This window comes from Oncorhynchus masou, chromosome 25 (assembly GCF_036934945.1).
Source record: "Oncorhynchus masou masou isolate Uvic2021 chromosome 25, UVic_Omas_1.1, whole genome shotgun sequence".
NCBI lineage: Eukaryota > Metazoa > Chordata > Actinopteri > Salmoniformes > Salmonidae > Oncorhynchus > Oncorhynchus masou.
In genome coordinates this window covers 8,564,993-8,578,971 of record NC_088236.1, presented here as the reverse complement: position 1 = coordinate 8,578,971, position 13,979 = coordinate 8,564,993, and the positions used below count along the sequence as shown (strand labels likewise).

The 13,979-nt window shown below is 45.1% G+C and overlaps 1 protein-coding gene and 1 long non-coding RNA gene across 3 annotated transcripts; one reads left to right on the top strand and one right to left on the bottom strand.

The window, feature by feature from the left end:
- Window positions 1-1,188: 1,188 nt before the first annotated feature.
- Window positions 1,189-4,420, top strand: LOC135513732 (ubiquitin-conjugating enzyme E2 L3-like). Of its 2 annotated transcripts, none has more exons than XM_064936624.1 (4): window positions 1,189-1,296; window positions 2,712-2,807; window positions 3,020-3,206; window positions 4,086-4,420. In XM_064936624.1, the coding sequence occupies exons 1-4, from the start codon at window positions 1,270-1,272 to the stop codon at window positions 4,238-4,240; spliced, it is 465 nt and encodes a 154-aa protein (XP_064792696.1). In that variant the 5' UTR covers window positions 1,189-1,269; the 3' UTR covers window positions 4,241-4,420. The 2 variants fall into 2 exon arrangements, with proteins under 2 accessions (XP_064792696.1, XP_064792697.1); XM_064936625.1 differs by lacking the exon at window positions 1,189-1,296 and adding an exon at window positions 1,705-1,802.
- A 1,000-nt stretch (window positions 4,421-5,420) lies between these two features.
- LOC135513731 (uncharacterized) lies at window positions 5,421-7,401 on the bottom strand. Its single transcript, XR_010451572.1, has 2 exons — window positions 7,290-7,401; window positions 5,421-7,192 (listed from the first exon to the last, which is right to left on the bottom strand). It is a non-coding gene; the product is annotated as an uncharacterized LOC135513731 (long non-coding RNA).
- Between the last annotated feature and the right edge of the window lie 6,578 nt (window positions 7,402-13,979).

Genomic DNA, 13,979 nt, shown 5'->3' with positions numbered 1-13,979 from the left:
CCCATGTGTAACTCTGTGTTGTTTGTGTCGAACTGCTTTGCTTTATCTTGGCCAGGTCGCAGTTGTAAATGAGAACTTGTTCTCAACTGGCCTACCTGGTTAAATAAATGTGAAATAAAAAATATATATTTAAAAAATGTAGGGAATCTAATTTCAGGCGTTTATTTTACGCCTGCAACGTTAGGTTTACACTCGTAACAAGCATAACGAAACTTCTATTCGATTAAACAAGCCATACCAAATACGACACTCTCATGGACCTCCATTCAAGAAACTCCTCACTTTGTGAGCAAAAAAAAATACGCTACCTCTGGAAAAGACAGATTTTGGGCAGACTGCAGTCAAAATTTTGTGACATTTGATCACGTTTTTTTCCATTTTTATCCCCATAATGAAACACACTTTGGAAGGCGGCCCATTGCCTTTTTGGAACTGGTAACACTATTTTAACGCCACTTCGATACCGAAGTGTATTTTGTAGCAGAATAGGAGGATTTACGCAGCAGGTTAGGATAATTAACGTAGCAGGTTAGGCTAAGGTTAGGGAAGGGGATAGGATTAGCGAAAATGCTCCCCTAACTTGCTTTGAAAATCACGTTGTATCAAAGCGGAGTGAAAGGAGTGGGCTTGTTTGGTAAGGTTGAAGAAACCGACTGCAAACTTGAGGTGCATCTGCTACAGGAAAAATTCGGATACTGATGTGGTTTTCCATCAGTAAGGCTCGGTGCAACATGGGAGTGTTGCCATTGTTTAGAAACGTAGTTTTTTTGTATTGCCGAAATAAACATGTCTCCAATCCCCAAATCACACACTTAAATATAGGTGTGTACATTGCTATCAATTGGGCAGCAACAGCCTGAAATATCACATTCATTTGTGCGTATCCAATTTAATCATGAATATCGTTTCTTCCTGTCTCAGTCATGTATTTGGTCGCGTTTGTCAAACAATAACACTAACGATTGATTGACAAATGCTTCCCACAATGTAGGCGATTGCTGCAAATTGCAACGGCTGAGGAGCATGTCGACTGCAGTCGACACTTCATGTCCTTTGATCACATGGCTGTTGTAAAGTTCATGTAAGCGCAAGTCGGACAATTTCTATTGGCATAATGCAACAGACTTTGAATAGGCGGTGACCAACCATGGTCGCCGACTGGACAAAAATGACCCGCTGGAACGCGTCCAGCGTGTCGCTTTTTTGGAACTGCGAAAGCAAGCCGCCCTGTCTCCGCAGTGTATTCTGGGTACCCACAGTAGATTCAAGATGGCGGCGAGCAGGAGACTGCACAAGGTAAATCTCATGATCGCACTATTTTCATATATCTATCAACATTTAAGCCGAATGGTTTATCTAAGGGCTTAGTCATTATTCAACCCAACGCTGCCACGATTTCGTCACGATGCGTATCCGTAACGTTGTGCGTTGAAATAATGTCACGCTGAAAGCGAGAAGTCACTCTTGTTTCGTTGACTAGATAGCTTTCGTTAGCTAGTTAGGTTAGCCAGCTCAAACTATAGGGTGTATTCATCTACCTCTTACAATCTTTAACAGTTTGAGAACCAAACATAGCGAACGAAACGGGGAGGGACCTACCTCAGTCTATCCAATAGAAACTCGTTGTTTTTTTCGTTGCAAAAACGTTTGGAGCGAATCGTTTCAGTTGCAAAAACGTTTTGTAACATACCGTCAGACGGAACGGTTTGCCACAGAATCGGCATAATTAATACACTCCTGGTTTGGAAACACCGGCATATTTTTTTTAAAGCCAAAATTGAGGAACACAGCAGGGAAACGCAGTATGTAATGTTGCTCGCTAATAGTTAGAACTGACACCAATCTCCGGGGTACAGAAGGGGAAAAATACTTTAGCCACCTAGCTAAACCAAGAAAGGGCGTTTCACTTTACAATGTGACCTGAGTAACAAACACAAATCTCATTGTCCCAAAATGTTTAGAGGATTAGCAAGTCGCACAACGGTTTTACTGTAACGTTTTCAAGTCAGCCCGGTTTATTATCAGTGCGACTTGTAGCTACAGTCACGTTAACTGCTGTAACCTCAGCTAGTTATCTCTGTATTCGGCTAATGTTAGTAGTTAACGACTTTATCAACCCTGAGTGCTTTTCCTTTTAGAAACGAAACCGCAAGTGGTTAGCTAGTAAATAGCATTAACTATCACCGGACGTATGGTTGTGAAAGTACATTTAGCCAAGTGTTGTAATTGATAGTTTTTTTGTTGTTGTCACTAACAGTAACGTTGGATAGCCATTTTCTGTAGGTCTATAGACCTACGCTACTAGATAGTCAGCCAGATATGGCTCTTGTAGAACATTAACTCATGGTGCAGTTATCTCATGGAGGTCATCGTGAAGGTTTGCTGCAAGTAAACGAAACCGAAACGTTTTTTTAGACCTAACTAATAATAAACACTCGGTAAACTGAATTGTGTGGACCAAACAAAACGTGAATTAGTAAAAGCTTTCAGGTTTGTTTACGTCAACAAGACATGTCAATGCCATATTTGTTGTCATTCACAGGCATAATGACATTTGACTTGTTTTAGTAGTGACTGTGGAGCCACAGTGTATTGGAAGTTCTCCTAACCTCTTTCCTAAGAGTCGAATTATACATTACACTTATGTTACTTCTCCTCATTGGAGGGGGCCGCTTAACAGGCCATAAGGTTGTATGTCGCTCTCTTTTTAGGAACTTGAAGAGATTCGCAAGTCTGGAATGAAAAACTTCCGAAACATTCAAGTGGATGAATCCAACATACTGACCTGGCAAGGTCTCATTGTCCCTGTAAGTGTTTTTTATTTTTTATTCCTTATCATCGTCAATTCATGGTATCACAGTTATCTCGTGAAGGCTATTAAGTTCACAGAAGCCCTGTTGTAGTTACGGACCTATTACATGTATGGAATGTCATTACACAGTTATACAGGTTGCTCCTTGGATATGGTCATTGTCACACTAACTAATCATGGTTTATTTTCTACACGTTACTCCTGCAGGACAACGCTCCTTATGACAAGGGAGCTTTCAGGATTGAATTAATCTTCCCAGCCGAGTACCCCTTCAAGCCCCCCAAGATCACGTTCAAGACGAAGATCTACCACCCCAACATCGACGAGAAGGGACAGGTGTGTCTGCCTGTCATCAGCGCAGAGAACTGGAAGCCAGCCACCAAAACGGACCAAGGTGGGTGCGCCGCAAGTCTCCACATAGTCACCCTCTGGTGGGAGGGTCAGCCCTCTGGTGGGACATTAGCTTGAACTTTTACAAACATATAACAGTGCTGAATTTTCCTGAAAGTTGACTTGCACATGCATGTCAAGTCAGAACGTAAACACCTCTCATTTGCCTAGAATGTAAATTATGCCTGCAATGCTTTTGTTATTATTATTTTACCTTTATTTAACTTGGCAAGTCAGTTAAGAACAAATTCTTATTTTCAAATTCCCCCTCTAACCCCTGGGCTACCTGCCTCCCCCCTCTAACCCCTGGGCTACCTGCCTCCCCCCTCTAACCACTAGGCTGCCTGCCTTCTTCCTCTAACCACTAGGCTGCCTGCCTTCTTCCTCTAACCACTAGGCTACCTGCCTTCTTCCTCTAACCACTAGGCTACCTGCCTTCTCCCTCTAAACACTAGGCTACCTGCCTTCTCCCTCTAAACACTAGGCTACCTGCCTTCTCCCTCTAAAAACTAGGCTACCTGCCTCCTTCCTCTAAACACTAGGCTACCTGCCTCCTTCCTCTAAACACTAGGCTACCTGCCTCCTTCCTCTAAACACTAGGCTACCTGCCTTCTCCCTCTAAACACTAGGCTACCTGCCTCCTTCCTCTAAACACTAGGCTACCTGCCTCCTTCCTCTAAACACTAGGCTACCTGCCTCCTTCCTCTAAACACTAGGCTACCTGCCTCCTTCCTCTAAACACTAGGCTACCTGCCTCCTTCCTCTAATACCCTGACACTGGAGCAGATGACAGGAAAATATACACTTTTACTAGTAATTTCAGGTTCTCAATGTAGCAATTGATTTTGTACTAATTCGTTTGTTTTCCCTGTCTATTCTGCAGTAATTCAGTCCCTGATTGCGTTGGTGAATGACCCCCAGCCAGAGCACCCTCTGAGGGCAGACTTAGCAGAAGAATACTCAAAGGACCGGAAAAAATTCTTTAAGAACGCAGAAGAGTTTACAAAGAAACATGGAGAAAGGAGACCAATGGACTGATTACTTGACCAATGTGTAGCCCCCCCCCTCTCTCCCTTCCCCCCTTCTCTCTCTCTCCCTTCCCCCCTTCTCTCTCTCTCTCTCTCTCTCTCTCTCTCCCTTCCCCCTTTTCTCTTTCTCTCTCTCTCCCTCCCCCTCTCCCCCTTTTCTCTCTCTCTCCCTCTCCCCCCTCTCTCCCTCTCCCCCTCTCTCCCTCTCCCCCTCTCTCCCTCTCCCCCTCTCTCCCTCTCCCCCTCTCTCTCTCTCACCCTCTCTCTCTCTCTCTCCCTCTCTCTCTCTCTCTCTCCCCCTCTCTCTCTCTCTCCCCCTCCTCTCTCTCTCTCCCCCTCTCTCTCTCTCCCCCCTCTCTCTCTCTCCCCCCCCTCTCTCTCTCCCCCTCCTCTCTCCCCTCTCTCTCTCTCCCCCCTCTCTCTCTCCCCCTCCTCTCTCTCTCCCCCCTCTCACTCTCTCTCTCTCCCCCTCTCACTCTCTCTCCCCCCCTCTCACTCTCTCTCTCTCCCCCTCTCACTCTCTCTCTCCCCCTCTCACTCTCTCTCTCCCCCTCTCTCTCTCTCTCTCTCTCTCTCTCTCCCCCCTCTCTCTCTCTCTCCCCCCTCTCTCTCTCTCTCCCCCTCTCTCTCTCTCTCCCCCCTCTCTCTCTCTCCCCCTCTCTCTCTCCCCCTCTCTCTCTCTCTCCCCCTCTCTCCTCTCTCCCCCCCTCTCTCTCTCTCTCCCCTCTCTCTCTCTCTCTCCCTTCCTCACCCCCACAACCAAATGTATGTCTTCTCCTTCCTTCTCTCTCTCTCTCCTCCCCATCTCCCCACATATCCTCTCCTCCATTCTTCCCTCACACATACATGTCATCCTAGCAGCCTCACCTCAGCGCATGGCTGCCGACACAGCCTACCCTTTACACAGGACCCTGGATCAGACAGGTTTCTCCTCCTCCTGGTGATAGTTCGAGGCCGTTACTAACTTTCTACTATTTTCTTAAATTAAAATGAAAAAAAAAAATTGGTTAGATCACTTCCATGTTAAAGATGGTGAGCTAATGAGGGGGGGGTAGAAGGAAATGATTAAAAAAAATCCAATGTTTTAGTTTTGCTGTTTGTTTAAAAAGAGGAAAAACAAGAAACAGCTTGAGTATCGTATGCCTCTTGTGGTAGCATTAATTTGTGGAAGGAGATTTTTCTGACAGAGAATGAAAAGTTGTGGTTCTGCTTTTCTTATTTTCTGTTTCCTGTTCTCTTGTCTCATCTTGGTCTTGTCACACCCCAAAATGAAATGTTAGCTAGGCCCTGGAAGTGTGTGCTGAAATGTTAGCTAGGCCCTGGAAGTGTGTGCTGAAATGTTAGCTAGGCCCTGGAAGTGTGTGCTGAAATGTTAGCTAGGCCCTGGAAGTGTGTGCTGAAATGTTTTTCCCTTCTGACTTCTCTGCTTCTGTAGTTGCACTGTGTTCTGTGGAACAAGCCGTTGTCCACCCCCCCCCTCAGTTTGAAGCCAGTCCACTGAGCAGACAGAAACAAAATGGCAACCGATATTGTCATCAGTTACAAGTGTAATTGACTGGTGAGAATTCTGTTTTTCTCCCCACTGGTCCAAAATGCCTTTTTTTTTTTTTAGGATTGGAAAACAGAAGAGTACCTAATGTACTTCAGTTTCCATTGTTGTCTGTTTATGAGGATGTCTCCCTCTGCATTGGACATATGTTCTCCTTCTGAAATCCTTTTGGTTTCCCCCTCTGTGTTTTATAAGGTCGGCTGTGTACCCCACCCACTGCAGTCTGCTCAAGACCGTGTGGGAGTTGAAACAATAGTTCTGACTCCTCACGTATTGCTGTAAGTCTGTTATCCAGTCCGCTCATCATCATCATCATCATCACTCCCACCCGTATTGTCAAACGGCACATACACATTTCAAAATCGGAACCCCACCCTCCTTTCTCTCTACATAAATATAATCTTGTCACCGTGAACCAAATCTTATTTGTCATCACGAGAGACTTAACTCACACGTATATATGTATATCTCAGTGGCTGATACAGCCACTGGAACAGAACAGCCCCCCCCCCCAGGTCTTAGTGAAGGGTCAGACCTGATTGGGGCAACACCGGGGGACTGAAGATGAGTCCAAAATGGCACCCTATTCCCTTTATAGGGTTCTGGCCAAATTGTAGGGCACTTATGTGCTGTGTTCATACGCATTGCGCTATATAGGGAATAGGGCTCTGGTCTGTAGTAGTGTTCTATATAGGGAATAGGGTGCTGGTCTATAGTAGTGCGCTATATAGGGAATAGGGTGCTGGTCTATAGTAGTGTGCTATATAGGGTGCTGGTCTATAGTAGTGCACTATATAGGGAATAGGGCTCTGGTCTATAGTAGTGCGCTATATAGGGAATAGGGCTCTGGTCTATAGTAGTGCACTATATAGGGAATAGGGCTCTGGTCTATAGTAGTGCACTATATAGGGAATAGGGTGCTGGTCTATAGTAGTGCACTATATAGGGAATAGGGCGCTGGTCTATAGTAGTGCGCTATATAGGGAAATAGGGCTCTGGTCTATAGTAGTGTGCTATATAGGGAATAGGGCTCTGGTCTATAGTAGTGTGCTATATAGGGAATAGGGCTCTGGTCTATAGTAGTGCGCTATATAGGGAATAGGGTGCTGGTCTATAGTAGTGCACTATACAGGAAATAGAGCTCTGGTCTATAGTAGTGCACTATATAGGGAATAGGGCTCTGGTCTATAGTAGTGCACTATATAGGGAATAGGGCTCTGGTCTATAGTAGTGCACTATATAGGGAATAGGGTGCTGGTCTATAGTAGTGCACTATATAGGGAATAGGGCTCTGGTCTATAGTAGTGCACTATATAGGGAATGGGGCTCTGGTCTATAGTAGTGCACTATATAGGGCTCTGGGCTATAGTAGTGCACTATATAGGAGATAGGGCTCTGGTCTATAGTAGTGCACTATATACATTTACATTACATTTAAGTCATTTAGCAGACGCTCTTATCCAGAGCGACTTACAAATTGGTGAATTCACCTTCTGACATCCAGTGGAACATATATAGGGAATAGGGTGCCATTGTTTTGACAGACTGATTTACCTCCGTGACAGTGGTCCTATGTAACAGGTACCTTATACTGAGCTGTCTGTCTGCCAGTAGGGTGTAACAGCTGTGTGATTCAGTCCAATGTTTCATAATAAAGATGGCTAACCATTTGGTCCCATTGTCTGGCTGCTGTGATCTTGTGGCTGGGTGTCTGGCTGCTGGGAGCTTGTCCCTGTGGCTGGGTGTCTGGCTGCTGGGAGCTTGTCCCTGTGGCTGGGTGTCTGGCTGCTGGGAGCTTGTCCCTGTGGCTGGGTGAATAAATGTGTTTGAAATGGGAACACTTTTTAAAATGTTAGTTTTGGATGGGCAGTGCAACATTTGTTGTTTAATAAAGTGAGTGTTTTTAAATAATTGTCAACTGCAAGATGTGGGCAAGATATACTGTCAACGTGAAGGGGAAAGGCTAGATTCAACAATAGGTAAGTGAATGTGTAGGGATTCAGTAGTTCCTTCTAGAAGATGTGAAGGCGGGACAAAGTTTGTGGTCAGAGTGACACCACAGAAAGGCACATTTCCATCATAGTCTGGTCTGTATGTCAAATCAGGAAACAATGGACATAGCTGAAAGTTATAGCCTACATTCGTGTCAGTGGCCTGGCAAGGCGAACTGGGTGCGATAGTGTTCAGGCTTTTTAATTTGGCACCTCGTGAGACATCCTGCCACTAGAGGGCACCATACTTGAGTCTCATTTTGTGTAAAATAGCAAAATGAGTAAATACACAATGATTAACAATAACTTCGCTATATACACAGGGTACCAGTACTGTGTTGATGTGCAGGTGTACGAGGTAATCGAGGTAGACAAGTACAGATACAGTGCCTAGGCAACAAGATAGATAATAAACTGTAACAACAGTGTATGTGATGAGTCATAAGTTATTGCAATAAGGGTCAATACAGAATGTTAAATAGTTAACCAATAGCTACTATACTGAACCAAAATATAAATGCAGTTTGTACCGTGTTGGTCCTATGTTTCATGAGCTGAAATTAAAGATACCAGACAATTTTCCATATACACAAATAGATTATTTCTCAACTTTTGTGCACAAATTTCTTAACATTTCTCACTGTTAGTGAGCGTTTCTCCTTTGCCAAGATAATCCATCCACCTGACAGGTGTGGAATATCAAGAAGCTTAATAAACAGCATGACAATTACACAGGTTAACCTTGTGCAGGGGACAAAATGCCACTCTTAAAATGTGCTGTTTTTTCACACACACTGCCACAGATGTCTCAAGTTTTGAGGGAGCGCACAATTAGCATGCTGACTACAGAAATATCCACCAGAACTGTTGCCAGAGAATTTCATGTTCATTTCTCTACTATAAGCCGCCTCCAACATTTGTTTTAGAGAATTTAGCAGTACGTCCAAACGGCCTCACAACCGCAGACCACGTGTAACCATGGCAGCCCGGGGACCTCTTCACCGGCGGTATCGCCTGAGACCAGCCACCTTGAACAGCTGGTGAAACTGAGGAGTATTTATGTCTTTAATAAAGTCCTTTCGTGGGGAAATACTCAGTGGGTGGGGCCTGGCTCCCAAATGGGTGGGCCTATACCCTCCCAGGTCCACCCATGACTGCGCCCCTGACCAATCATGTGAAAGCCATAGATTAGGGCCTAATGAATTTATTTTGAAAATACTGAGTTCTTTATATGAACTGTAATTTAGTCAAATCATTGAAATTGTTGCATGTTGTGTTTATATTTTGTTCAGTATATTTAGTAGTGTTATGGCTTGGGGGCAGAAGCTGTTCAGGGTCCTGTTGGTTCCAGACTTGGTGCATCGGTACCGCTTGCAGTGCAGTAGCAGAGAGATCAGGTCTATGAATTGGGTGGCTGGAATATTTGCCCATTTTTAGGGCCTTCCTCTGACACGGCCTGGTATAGAGGTCATAGATGGCAGTGAGCTGGGCCCCAGTGATGTTTTTTAAATTGTATTTTATTTCACCTTTATTTAACCAGGTAGGCCAGTTGAGAACAAGTTCTCATTTATAACTGCGACCTGGCCAAGATAAAGCACAGCAGTTCGACAACAAACAACACAAGAGTTACACATGGAATAAACAAACATACAGTCAATAATACAATTGAAAAAAAATAAAAGTATATACAGTGAGTGCAAATGAGGAAAGATAAACACTGGTATGGTAGATGTGCAGAAGATGAATGTGCAAGTAGACTGAGCCGTACCCACAATCCTCTAGTGCCTTACGGTCAGATGCCAAGCAGTTGCCATACCAAGTGGTGATGCAGTCTTGTCAAGATGCTCTCATTAGTTCGACTGTAGAACTTTTTGAGGATCTGGAGCCCATGCCGAATCTTTTCAGTCTCCTAAATGGGGGAGAGGTGTTGTTGTGCCCTCTTCACTACTGTGTTGGTGTGTGTGGACCATTGATAATCCCTTTGTGATGTGGACACCGAGGAACTTGAATCTCTCGACCTGTTCCACTACAGCCCCGTCGATGTGGATGGGGGCGTGCTCAGCCCTCCTTTTCCTGTAGTCCACAATCAGCTCCACTACAGCCCCGTTGATGTGGATGGGGGCGTGCTCAGCCCTCCTTTTCCTGTAGTCCACAATCAGCTCCACTACAGCCCCGTTGATGTGGATGGGGGCGTGCTCAGCCCTCCTTTTCCTGTAGTCCACAATCAGCTCCACTACAGCCCCGTCGATGTGGATGGGGGCGTGCTCAGCCCTCCTTTTCCTGTAGTCCACAATCAGCTCCACTACAGCCCCTTTGTCGATGTGGAGATGGGGGCGTGGCCTTCCTTTTCCTGTAGTCCACTGGCACCACACTGCCCTCCTTTTCCCTCTCTGTTTTCCTGTAGTCCACAATCAGCTCCTTTGTCTTACTGATGTTGAGGGAGAGGTTGTTGTCCTGGCACCACACTGCCAGGTCTCTCTGTGTTGCTACCTACCCTTACCAACTGTGGGCAGCCTGTCAGGAAGTCCAGGATCCAGTTGCAGAGGGAGGTGTTCAGTCCCCGGGTCCTTAGCTTAGTGATGAGCTTTAAGGGCACTATGGTGTTGAACGCTGAACTGTAGTCAATGAATTGCATTCTCACATAGGTGTTCCATTTGTCCAGGTGGGAAAGAGCAGTGTGGAGTGCAATAGAGATTGTGTCATCTGCGGATCTGTTGGGGTGGTATGCAAATTAGAGTGGGTCCAGGGTCTGGGATGATGGTGTTGATGTGAGCCATGACCAGCCTTTCAAAGCATTTCATGGCTACAGACGCGAGTGCTACTGGTCGGTAGTCATTTAGACAGGTTACCTTGGTGTTCTTGGACACGGACTGTAAACCTCTCACTGATGACATCTCACTGAAGACATCTCACTGAAGACATCTCACTGAAGACATCTCACTGAAGACATCTCACTGAAGACATCTCACTGACGACATCTCACTGAAGACATCTCACTGATGACATCTCACTGAAGACATCTCACTGACGACATCTCACTGAAGACATCTCACTGATGACATCTCACTGAAGACATCTCACTGACGACATCTCACTGACGACATCTCACTGACGACATCTCACTGACATCTCACTGACGACATCTCACTGACGACATCTCACTGACGACATCTCACTGACGACATCTCACTGATGACATCTCACTGACGACATCTCACTGACGACATCTCACTGACGACATCTCACTGAAGACATCTCACTGACGACATCTCACTGAAGACATCTCACTGAAGACATCTCACTGAAGACATCTCACTGAAGACATCTCACTGACAACATCTCACTGACAACATCTCACTGAAGACATCTCACTGACGACATCTCACTGACGACATCTCACTGACGACTTCTCACTGACGACATCTCACTGACGACATCTCACTGACGACATCTCACTGACGACATCTCACTGACGACATCTCACTGATCTCACTGACAACATCTCACTGACAACATCTCACTCTCACTGAAGACCTCTCAAAACATATTGATACAACAGTAGCTAAGACTGGGAGAAGTCTGGCCATAATAAAGTGCTGCTCTGTCTTAACAGCCCTATCAACAAGGCAGGTCCTAGTTTTGTCACACCTGGACTACTGTTCAGTCATGTGGTCAGGTGCCACAAAGAGGGACTTAGGAAAATTGCAATTGGCTCAGAACAGGGCAGCCCAAAGTGGAGGAGGGATTGACTTCATCACTACTATTTGTGAGAGGTATTGACATGTTGAATGCACCGAGCTGTCTGTTTGAACTACTGGCACACAGCTCAGACACCCATGCAGACCCCACAAGACATGTCACCAGAGGTCTATTTAAACTACTAATAAACAGCTCAGACACCCATGCAGACTCCACAAGACATGTCACCAGAGGTCTATTTAAACTACTAGTAAACAGCTCAGACACCCATGCAGACTCCACAAGACATGCCACCAGAGGTCTATTTAAACTACTAGTAAACAGCTCAGACACCCATGCAGACTCCACAAGACATGTCACCAGAGGTCTATTTAAACTACTAGTAAACAGCTCAGACACCCATGCAGACTCCACAAGACATGCCACCAGAGGTCTATTTAAACTACTAGTAAACAGCTCAGACACCCATGCAGACCCCACAAGACATGTCACCAGAGGTCTATTTAAACTACTAGTAAACAGCTCAGACACCCATGCAGACTCCACAAGACATGCCACCAGAGGTCTATTTAAACTACTAGTAAACAGCTCAGACACCCATGCAGACTCCACAAGACATGCCACCAGAGGTCTGTTTAAACTACTAGTAAACAGCTCAGACACCCATGCAGACTCCACAATACATGTCACCAGAGGTCTATTTAAACTACTAGTAAACAGCTCAGACACCCATGCAGACTCCACAAGACACATGTCTATTTAAACTACTAGTAAACAGCTCAGACACCCATGCAGACTCCACAAGACATGCCACCAGAGGTCTATTTAAACTACTAGTAAACAGCTCAGACACCCATGCAGACTCCACAAGACATGCCACCAGAGGTCTATTTAAACTACTAGTAAACAGCTCGGACACCCATGCAGACTCCACAAGACATGTCACCAGAGGTCTGTTTAAACTACTAGTAAACAGCTCAGACACCCATGCAGACTCCACAATACATGTCACCAGAGGTCTATTTAAACTACTAGTAAACAGCTCAGACACCCATGCAGACCCCACAATACATGCCACCAGAGGTCTATTTAAACTACTAGTAAACAGCTCAGACACCCATGCAGACCCCACAAAGACAAAAAAATACACCTTATGGAACAGCGGGGACTGTGAAGCAACACAAACATGGGATCATACACATGTATACACACACTCATGATAATATACGCACTATACACACGTACACATGGATTTTGTATAGTAGATATGTGCTGGTAGAGTAGTGGCCTGCAGGCACACACTTAATGTGTTGTGAAATAAGTTGTGAATGTATTGTTCTAAAAAATTGTATTCAGTAGACATTTGGTATACTAACGCTCAACACCCCTTGACTGTGGCAGGTGTCAATAAACAGTCCCCAAAACTCTGGATTATAAAACAGTTTAAAACCAGCTCTGGTGAGTAAAATGGTCAGAGTGAGGGGTTCTCTCATTGGTGTCTGGAACGAGCCAACATTGGCCAGTTAGCTTGGGTGCTTGACTGCCGTTGTGATGTCAGAACACGGATCAACCCTACTCCTCGGCCAGAGCGTCCAGTGTGGCTCTGAACGCTCAGAGCGAAACTCTCTGAATTTCAGGAATGGACAATCTGACAACGCTGTGAATATACGAACGCCCATAGCGCACTGTGACATTTCAGATTGAATTTACGAACACACCCTTAATGTAATTTATCTGTAGTCTATTAAACGTCACAAATGAGCTATGAAAGTAAACCATGTAGCCTACTTTACTACATCTAATTTTGACCAGCTCCGTCGCTTCTTTCGCTAAAGAGGCGTTAACAAAAAGGGACACATTAGAGATGCCCCCGGCTTGGGAAACAATCCACTATCCCCCTGATTCCTCTTCGGACAGTACCCAAAATCATCTCCTGTCACCACCAACTTGACTTTGGGTTGAGGCATTATCGCTGGACGCTGGTGGAAAAGGCGACACAGCACAGCAGACAGACAGACAGAGCGATTCAAACTACAGAGCTATTTTGTTCCCTCCGCGCAACACTGAGCTGCCTCGCAACAATGTATCGATGTTCAATTCACCGGTTTTGCGACAACTCAACAGTGGACTCGGTGAACAATGGACCTGATCGGACAGCTCATAGCTTCTGCTCTTTTCCGTCTATAAGAAACACATGGATTGGTGGAAGAGGCAAGGCAGTCCAGGAGCAAGGAAGGAGGGTGTGATCAAGCAAGACATCCCCCGAGGCTAGATGCCCGAAGGTTTTTATCAGAAACGGGCGTAGATTAGTTTCACCTTTTTCTTTTCCCGACATGAGTGTGTGGTGTTTACTTAAAAAAAAAAAAATCTACGTACAGAATTTATAGAAATATCGAAGCCGTCATCTCCTGAACGTTGTAGATAATTACTCATTTAAAACACTCACAAGAACACAATCTACTTGCTCTTGTTGTCATCAATTGCCTAACTTCGTGGTAATTCCACCTATA

What these genes read in the sequence shown, in the direction of transcription:
- LOC135513732 (XM_064936624.1), top strand. Translation starts at nt 1,270, where the DNA reads ATGGCGGCGAGCAGGAGACTGCACAAG. An exon ending in GGCAAGGTCTCATTGTCCCT is followed by an intron (nt 2,808 to 3,019) that starts GTAAGTGTTTTT and finishes TTACTCCTGCAG; the next exon opens with GACAACGCTCCTTATGACAA. An exon ending in AGCCACCAAAACGGACCAAG is followed by an intron (nt 3,207 to 4,085) that starts GTGGGTGCGCCG and finishes TCTATTCTGCAG; the next exon opens with TAATTCAGTCCCTGATTGCG.